Below are 10,575 nucleotides of genomic sequence, written 5' to 3'. Positions count from 1 at the left end.
TGGCCTCTTGGGCAACCGTTCAATTTCTACTCGGAAACGGGAAAACAAAGTCCCTTGCCGCCTTAATTGGCCTCTTGGGTAGCCGTTCAATTCCTACTCGGAAACGGGAAAACAAAGTCCTTTGCCGCCTTAATTGGCCTCTTGGGCACCCGTTCAATTCCTACTCGGAAGCGGGAAGATATAGTCCCTTGCCGCCTTAAATGGCCTCTTGGGCACCCATTCAATTCCTACTCGGAAGCGGGAAGAGAGTCCCGTGCCGCCTTTAATGGCCTCTTGGGCACCCGTTCAATTCCTACTCGGAAGCGGGAAACAAAAGTCCATTGCCGCCAAAAGAAGACCGGCCCTCCGGGATAAAAATGGCTTAATAAAAAAAGACTGGCCCTTCGGGATAAAAATGGTTTATTAAAAGAAGACCGGTCCTCCGGGATAAAAATGGTTTATTAAAAGAAGACCGGTCCTCCGGGATAGAAATGGTTTACTAAAAGACCTTTGGGCACCCTTCTTTTTCCTAATTGGAAGCAGGAAAATTATTGAACATTTGATTCTGAAAGATCCTAATCAGCGCGCAAGACATAATCATATAGGGTTCTCACACTTTACTCAGCTTCAAACTCAGAAGCAATTACAAACCCGGAGACGACTACAACCAACGAGCAACACGATAAAGCAACTTGGAACTCGGAAGCATTCGCAAGCTGGGTTTTCCCGGCATTCATATCCTTTTCACAACACTAAACATTCTTTGATAGGCACAGGGGCTTTACTTTTACCCCGGCATTTCGACTATGCGCAATGCCAGGCTGGGGGGCTTATGTTGTGGACCACTTATGTGGTACCTACTTCCTATCCCCACTACATGGAGCATCTCATTCCACCATTCTCTCCTAACTCCCATCTACTAGCAATAACCACCCACTAGCATTGCATCATGCCATTAAGTCACCTGCAAACTACCCACTAGGGGCACAATCTCCTAGTGCATTCATCTATATATAACCCCTTATAGCTAACAAAGAAGGGGATCTGATAACTCACCTACATACTTGTGCCCAGAGCACATCCTATCCACCGCAGGTGACTCACACACACACCCCTTGTTCATCCCATCGGACTTTGGCCTAAGGTGCAGGACTTCTCATTGCCTGTCATCTTTACCATAAGCTCCGTAGATACAAATACTAGCTATCCTGCTAGACCATTAATGTTCACTCCAGAACAGATACATTGCTTCAACTGCACAATAATGAAGATATAAGGAGCCGTCATTTTTTACGATATATTCGAACGTACAACATGATTTTTGCCTTCACCTCCTTCGGTGCAAAAGTTGATAGATCCGTAAATGAAGGTCCTGGACCTTACTGTTTTCGAGTTGGAGGACATGTTCATCATTTAATGGGAAGCCTTATTCCGCCTGATAACACGTCTCCAAAATTTGCTCAACTTTATATCTACAATACCGAGAATGAAATTGACAATAGATTGGATTTTCTAAGGCATTGCTCTTTGTTTATTTTCGCATTTTTTGTGCATTGAAGTGTATTATCTGTGTTATTATAATTAGTTTACTACGATTACATGTTATTGGAAATGCAGTCCCACAAACAACGAAGACATCCTAGATCCCGGTATTGTGAGATCTTTGAAGGAAATGCTAGATGAGCACAACAGAATTGCGCAATCTTTTCGGTATGCTAGAGACCGTTATAAGGAAGATGACTTCAATGGGGTGAAGTTGAGGCTTATTCGAAAGCGTGGTAGCGATGGAAGAGTTTATAATCTCCCCTCTGTATATGAAGTTGCTTCTTTGATTGTAGGAGATATAGACAACGTCATGGGTGACAGAGACATCATTGTGGAGACACAAACCGGACTTTTGCAGTGCATTGATGTCAAGCATCCCCTATATCTTGGCTTACAATATCCTTTGTTATTTCCTTGTAGAGAGGATGGTTATCGCGATGATGTCCAGCGTGCTTCCATTTCCAGTGGTAGGACAAACCCAAGATCAACGATTAGCATGAAATAATTCTTTTCGTTTAGGCTTCAAATGAGATCAGGGGAGTCCCAAATTCTTCTTCACTCCATAAAACTATTCCAGCAATTCCTGGTTGATGCTTATACTATGGTTGAGTATGACCGTCTTATTTTCATTCGCCATAATCAAAATCAACTAAGGGCAGAGTTGTACAAAAATATAATACATGCATCGGATAAAGGGGAGGATGCAGCTGTTAAAACTAGAAAGCGTATTATTCTTCCTTCTTCATTCACAGGCGGACCTAGATATATGGCTGAGAATTGTAAGGATGCTTTTGCAATCTGCCGTTGGGCTGGATATCCTCATCTTTTTATAACAATTACCTGCAATCCTAAGTGGCCAGAAATTACACAGTTTCTTAGGGCCAGAAACTTAAACGTTGAAGATCGACCTGATATTCTTTGCAGAGTTTTCAAGTTCAAGTTAGACCAATTGCTCCATGATTTAAAAAAAGAACATGTTCTTGGCAGAGTTAATGCATGTAAGTATATGGGCAAAATCAATTTTTACAACTTTACTGGAACCCACAAATGCTCTATATGTATTATTGTCTTCTAATCCAGCCTTTGATCGTTTATTGAACTGTAACAGATGTTTGTACAATTGAATTTCAAAAACGTGGACTCCCTCATGCTCATATTCTGTTGTTCTTGCACCCTTCTAACAAGCCCAACAGTGGACTTGATATTGATAGATTGATTTCAGCAGAGATTCCTAACAAGGAAACCCATCCTTCTCTCTTTCTTGCTGTCACAAGTTACATGATGCATGGTCCCTGTGGTGCTAACAATTACAAGTCACATTGCATGAAGGAGGGAAAGTGTATAAAGAAATTTCCAAAGGGTTTTTGTTCCCGTACGATTATTGATGATGACGGATTCCCTCATTATAAGAGAAGAGATAATGGGAGGGTTGCGAAGAAAAATGGTGTTGAACTTGATAATCGTTTTGTTGTGCCTTATAATGCAAAACTCTTTTTAAAGTACCAGGCTCATATTAATGTGGAATATACCTGTCAGACCAGTGCTATTAAATATCTTTTTAAATACATTCATAAAGGAAATGATAGAGTTACTGCTGCTATACATCATTCAGATGATGAAATTAAAATGTTTTATGATTGTAGGTACTGAAATTAATCTCCATTAGCTTTTGAATTACTGTGCATGTATTACTTTTTATACTAGACTCCATTTAACATAATTCTTTATTTATGATAGGTATGTATCCGCATGTGAAGCTGCTTGGAGAATATTTGGATTTGAAATTCATTACAGAAACCCCCCTGTGATGAGATTGCCATTTCACTTACCCAATGAAAAGACCGTTGTTTGTCATGATACTGCATCAATATCTGAAGTAAAGACAAGGGAGGAGTTTAGACAATCAATTTTTGAGAGTTGGATGGATGCAAATAAAATATTTCCATAAGGTAGGCATCTTACTTATGCTGAATATCCAACTCATTTTGTTTATAATGCAAATAGTGAAGAATGACATCCTAGAAAAAAAGGATTCTCAATTGGAAGAATAAATCGTTTTTATGCAAATAGTGGAGAAGATTCCTATCTTCGAATGCTTCTTAATTTTAAAACGGGTTGCACAAGTTACGAGGACTTGAGAACTATCAATGGGGTGATGTTTCCAACATTTAAAGATGCTTGCTATTCTCTTGGACTTTTGGATGATGACAATGAATACATTGATGCAATTAAGGAGGCAAGTTCTTGGCAGTCAGCTTTTTATCTTAGACGTCTTTTTGCTCTGTTGTTGTTCGGTAACTCAATGAATAGACCTGAAAATGTTTGGGGGAAGTGTTGGCAATTTCTCTCTGACGATGTTCTTTATCGACATAGAACAACAGTAGGACATCCAGGTATTCATTATGAACATATCGTATGCATTATAAATTTTTTTATCATTATTTTTTTCTGTTGAATATACCGCTTTTGTGGTAAAAATAATGTACCATGAGTCCTGTTAGAATTGTACTTTCAAATGTCATTTTTTCATTGTTTTCCACGTTTGTACAGATGCAAATCTTACTGAAGAACAAATAAAAAACACAACACTTGCTGAAATTGATAAAGTGCTACAGAGTAATGGAAAATGCCTTTCTGATTACCCTTCAATCCCCTGCATCACTGGTGCATCTTTGCTTGATATGCACAATCGCTTAGTGCTTGATGAATTACTGTATGACAGATTGTTTTTGGTTGAAGAACATAAAAGACTAATGAGTTCCCTTACAGATGAGCAAAAAGTTGTCTATGACAAGATAATTTCAGCAGTTTCAGTGGGTACAGGGGGATTCTTTTTTCTATACGGCTTTGGTGGTACAGGAAAAACATTTATTTGGAATACATTGTCAGCATCCATTAGATCAAAAGGCGAAATTGTACTTAATGTTGCTTCTAGCGGGATTGCATCACTTTTGCTTCCTGGAGGCCGGACAACACACTCTAGATTTCGTATTCCAATTCAGATCACTGAGGATTCAACCTGTAATATACGGCAGGATTCTAATATTGCCGAATTGCTGGCGAAAACAAAGCTAATCATCTGGGATGAAGCTCCAATGGTACACAGATTTTGCTTTGAGGCTCTAGACAAAACACTTAGAGATGTTCTTAGATTTTCTGATTCAAGTTGTGTTGATAAACCATTTGGTGGGAAAGTTGTTGTTCTTGGGAGTGACTTCAGGCAAATCTTACCTGTTGTTCCTCATGGAAGCAGACAAGATATAGTCCATGCAACCATTAATTCTTCTTGTCTTTGGTCTCATTGTCAATTATTAACTTTGACCAAGAACATGCGGCTTAGTTCTGGAAGTGACATTCATAATTTAATGGAAATAAAGGAATTTTCTGATTAGCTTCTTAAAGTCGGGGATGGTGTTCTTGGAGATGATGTGGATGGAGAATCTATTATAACAATTCCAGATGAATTATTGATTAAAAAATCACTGAATCCACTTTCAGATTTGATGGATTTTGTGTACCCTAATATCTTGGATCATATTTTAGAACCCACATTCTTTAAAGAACGTGCCATTCTGACTCCAAAATTGGCAGATGTTTCTATTTTAAATGAGAACTTAATGTCTTTGATTCCAGGTGACAAAAGAATATATTTAAGTTCAGATATATTATTTTGAAGCAAGACGGTAATTCTTCCCTTGAGGATGATGAATTCTCACCTGAGATCTTAAATACCTTCTCCTGTTCTGGGCTTCCGGATCATAAATTAATTTTGAAGGTCAAAGTTCCATTCATGCTATTAAGAAATATTGACCAATCAAGAGGTTTATGCAATGGAACAAGATTGCTTATTACAAGATTAGGAAATCATGTGGTTGAGGCAACTGTTCTTACAGGAAGCAATATAGGAGAAAATATGTTAATCCCTAGAATGACAATGAGCTCCTCAAGTCATTCTTTTCCTGTAAATTTCCAAAGAAGACAATTTCCCCTCGTCGTTTCGTTTGCCATGACAATCAATAAGAGTCAAGGACAATCGCTTTCTCATGTTGGAATTTATCTACCCAGGCCAGTCTTTAGTCATGGGCAATTATATGTGGCACTATCCCGAGTAAAGAGCAAAAAGGGATTGAAGATTTTGATAGTTGATGATGATGGTTGTGTAACAAATAGTACCTTTAACATAGTCTACAAAGAAGTATTTTAGAGATTACTGTAATTTATATTGCTTCAGTCGATTGGATATAACGTTGCTCTTTCGTACAGGTAAAATCTGCATTCCTTAAGTTATATTTTTTTCAAATGTTGATTAGCGTTGGATTTTGATTATTTTTATACTGTATTTTTGAAATATGATTCTGAAATTCAAAAGCAAAAAACCACATTGAATAATACTTCTGACAATTACCTGTTCGGTTCTTCTGTTCTTTATTCGCTAAATCATATCTTATGCTAACATATACTGTTTTTATTTCTTTTATAGTTAGCAGGCTGATGTCAGAGATATTTTGCTGGAACACTGAATTGTATCATGTTATTTGTGAATTATTAATTGTGAGCAGTTTTGACATTATGACATTTAAATTGTTTTTACATTGACATTATTATATTTATCACTTTTGCAATTGGACGTGAAGGTTACTCGATACAATTAAACGTTTCATCCTACAAAATTTTCTTTTTCTTTTTTATCTTTCTGAATGCTACAGCCTTTTCAAGTTAAAAATTATAACAATACAATTATTTTTTATTATGATATTATTATTAAGAGTTTCATATCAAGATCAACGTGTGGATTTACCAGTAAGACGACACACCAACGACGGCGACAACGATTTTGTTCATTTTCCCCCGGGCATCGCACGGGTAATTCACTAGTATATATATATAGATGAACTTTGTATCTCTCGTTTAATAGGAGAAGAGAGATTTTGCAGCTGACTCAAATTTTAGGTGGGATCCACCATCATTTTTGTCTCTCTACACTTACATGTTGGCTCCACATATTTTCTTGTTTATGCTACATGAGAAGAGTCATTTTGCACTAACAGGAAATGTATTTAACCCTATATATATAATGGAAAAGTATTTTTGTGGTCATTGGAAATAAAATTATCTTTAGTAAGTCCAAAACGACATCGTTTTGGGATTATAAAATTAAAAAACTATAATGATAAAGACTAATACAACCCTAAAATAAATTAAAATTATAAAAATACATTTCTTTCAATATCAAAATGACGTCGTTTTAGGTTTACCGAATATAAGTTATCTCCATTTACCGAAGAAATAATTTTGCCATATATAAATAGATATATATATATATATATATATATATATATATATATATATATATATATATATATATGACTTTAATGTTTCTAAAGTGAATGTAAATAAGTTATCTACATTCGCTCCCAAAACAACGTCGTTTTGGGTTGAAAAATTAAAAAATTATAATGAAAAAGACTATTATAACCCTGAAATAAATTATAATTACAAAAATACCTTGATTTCCGCCTCAAAACGACGTCGTTTTGGGCTCAATGTAGATAAGTTATCTACATTGACTATAGAAAAAGTGAACCCTATATAATGTAGATAAGTTATCTGCGTTAAACTCAAAAAGACATCGTTTTAGGGAAAATTAAGGTATTTTTATAATTATAATTTATTTTGAGATTATAATAGTCATTTTCATTATAATTTTTAAATTTTTCAACCCAAAATGACGTCATTTTTGGAGTGAATGTAGATAACTTATCTATATTCTCCGTAGAAACATTAAAGCCATATATATATGGGTTCGCTTTTTCTGTAGTTACTGCAGATAAATTATCTATAGCAAGCCCATTACAACGTCGTTTTGGGGCAAAAATATAGTATTTTTATAATTTTAATTTATTTCAGGGTTATTATAGTATTTATAACTATAATTTTTTAATCTTTCAATCTCAAAACGACATCGTTTTGGAAGTAAATGCAGACAATTTATCTGTATTAACTGCAGAAATATTTTTCTGTATATGTATATGGGAAAAACATTTCTCCGGCAACTTGAGATAAGTTTATTTCCGGCCACTCCAAAACTACGTCATTTTATTTATTTATTTTATTATATTAATCGATTTACCTTTGAATGGTTATGATTTCCCCTTTCTTTCTCTTCCTTTATCACCATTAATCCATCTTTGTACGGTTATGATTTAATAGCCGGAGATAAAATCATCGCAAACAGCATGAGAAACGATAAATAATATATATATATATATATATATCTTTTTAGATATGGATGTACTGTTTGTCATTTTAGATGACACAGTTTTATGTCATTCTTAATAAAACAACGTCGTTTTGGTGTGTTTTGTCATTTTCTCTAATTTATAAAATTAGAAATAAAAAGAAAATAAAGGAGAGAGAATGTAAAAATACACCAAAACAACGTAATTTCATTAAAAATGACATAACTTTGTATCATTTAAGATGACAAACATCTTTTTTGATATATATATATATATATGGGAAAAATAATTCTGCAGTTAATGCAGATAAGTTATCTGCATTTATTTCCAAAATGACGTCGTTTTGGTATTGAAATCTTAAAAAATTATAAATATAAATATTATTATAACACTGAAATAAATTAAAATTATAAAAATATCATGATTTCTGCCCCAAAACGACGTTGTATTGCGCTTACTGCAAATAACTTATCTGCAGTAACTGCAGAAAAAGCGAACGCTATATATATATATAGGGAAGAATATGTTTACAAACTTTTATTTACAAATTACACTAAGTATGACCGATCATACACTCTTGATTGAAGTTTGACCAGTCATATTTAATGTAGTTTGCAAGAGTTTATAAATAAAAAATTTTTATATATAACCTCCTCATATATATATATATATATATATATATATATATATATATGGGTAAAGAATCTCTCAAGTCAACAAAGATAAGTTATCTCCAGTGAGCTCAAGGCATTTTTCTAATTATAATATATTACAGGGTTATATTAGTCTTTATTATTATAATTTTTTAATCTCATAACCATAAAATGACGTCGTTTTGAGCTCACTGGAGATAAATTTATATGCTGCATTTTTTTTCCTTTTCTTTTTATTTTAAACATGATGGACCCACACTTATTGTCTCTATAGCGTGACAAGAGGATTGTCCTATGCAACATGATAGTTGTTTTTCTATATATATATATGTGTGTGTATATATATATATATATATATATATATATATATATATATATATATACATACATATATATATAGGGAAGGATCCAATTATCACCAAAAAAGTTTACAACTCTTACAACCAATTTAATCACCGTTGATTTTCGTCAATCTAACGTTATAATTTATTGAAAATTAATAACATTTATTGTGTCACATTTATTAATTCCTAATAACCGCTATATTGACAGAAATCAACAGTGATTAAATTGGTTGTAAGAGTTGTAAACTTTTTTGGTGATAAGTGGATCTGTTCCCTATATATATATATATATATATATATATATATATAGAGAGAGGTAGGATCCTTTGACACCAGTGTCAAATTTAAAATTTGACACCTCATCTGAGAGCCATTAGATCAAAAAAGATCAACAACTCTGATTTGTAAGCATGTGACACCATTGATCTTTTTTGATCTAACAGTTCTCGGATGAGGTGTCAAACTTCAAATTTGACACCGGTGTCAAAAGATCCTACCTCATATATATATATTATATATATATGAGGTAGGATCTTTTGACACCGGTGTCAAATTTTAAATTTGACACCTCATCTAAGAGCCATTAGATTAAGAAAAATCAACGGCTCTTATTTCTAAGCATGTGACACCATTGATTTTTTTTTTTTATCTAAGGGCTCTCAGGTAAGGTGTCAAAATTAAAATTTGACACCGGTGTCAAAGGATCCTACCTATATATATATATATATATATATATATATATATATATATATATATATATAGGTTTATATTTCTGCAGCTGCTGAACGTGCAGCAATCAAATAATTCCCATATATATACGTGAAAGCATTCAATGCAGGGATTCATAACCATACAAAAGATGAAAGCATTAAATGAGAGAAATCATAACCATACACCTGTCGTTGTTGTACGTAAAGCAGTTGCAGAAATGATTTTACCTATATATATATATATATATATATATATATATATATATTTATGGGGAATGCTATTGTAACAACCAAGTTGTGTTACTACCATGTTACTACCAATCAATCTCACCGTTAGATCGATTATGTTGATCCAACGGTTATATTTATTTCTATCTTTGTATGGTTATGATTCCTCATATTTAAATTGAAAGCATTAAATATGGAAAAATCATAACCATACAAAGGTGAAAATAAATATAAAGTATTAAATTTGGGAAATAATGACCATACAAAGATGGAAATAAATATAACTTCGAATATAAAAATCATTTATTGGTTTGTCTATTGATACCTAAGTCAAATTCGTTGGATCAACATAATCGATCTAACGGTGAGATTAATTGATAGTAACTTAGTAGTAACACAACTTGATATCCTTCCCCCATATATATATGGGAAAAATATTTCTCCGGCAACTTGAGATAAGTTTATCTCCGGCCACCCCAAAACTACGTCGTTTTGTTTATTTATTTCTTTATATTAATTGATTCACCTTTGATTATGATTCCCTTTTTCTCTCTCTTTCTTCATTACCATTAATCCATCTTTGTATGATCTTGTACGGTTATGATTTATATATACATGTATATATATATATAGGGTTTGATGTTTATCATTTTAAATGACATAAGTTATGTCATTTTAGGAGAGATAGACACAGAAAAATGAAAATCATGGAAGAGAGAAAGTGGATGATTTTTTTTTAATTTAAAATTCAAATTTTATGTGAATTTTCTGTCATTTAAAATGACAAACACCTTTCCCGTATATATATATATATATATATATATATATATATATATATATATATTGGGAGCCGATACGATTAACTTGACGGAAGCCA

General features: G+C 33.3%; 1 protein-coding gene across 1 annotated transcript; it reads left to right on the top strand.

The window, feature by feature from the left end:
* Positions 1–2,125: 2,125 nt before the first annotated feature.
* LOC133308389 (uncharacterized) lies at positions 2,126–4,916 on the top strand. The gene is made up of 4 exons (XM_061509010.1): positions 2,126–2,522; positions 2,633–3,167; positions 3,595–3,917; positions 4,075–4,916. Exons 1-4 carry the CDS (start codon positions 2,126–2,128, stop codon positions 4,914–4,916), a joined length of 2,097 nt encoding a protein of 698 aa, XP_061364994.1.
* Positions 4,917–10,575: the final 5,659 nt, after the last annotated feature.

Source organism: Gastrolobium bilobum, unplaced genomic scaffold (assembly GCF_033153095.1).
Source record: "Gastrolobium bilobum isolate Gb01-03AN ecotype WA unplaced genomic scaffold, APGP_CSIRO_Gbil_v1 utg1298, whole genome shotgun sequence".
In the NCBI taxonomy this organism is placed as follows: Eukaryota; Viridiplantae; Streptophyta; class Magnoliopsida; order Fabales; family Fabaceae; genus Gastrolobium; species Gastrolobium bilobum.
The sequence above is the reverse complement of the archived record's forward strand: the minus strand, read 5'-3'. Positions and strand labels throughout refer to the sequence as shown.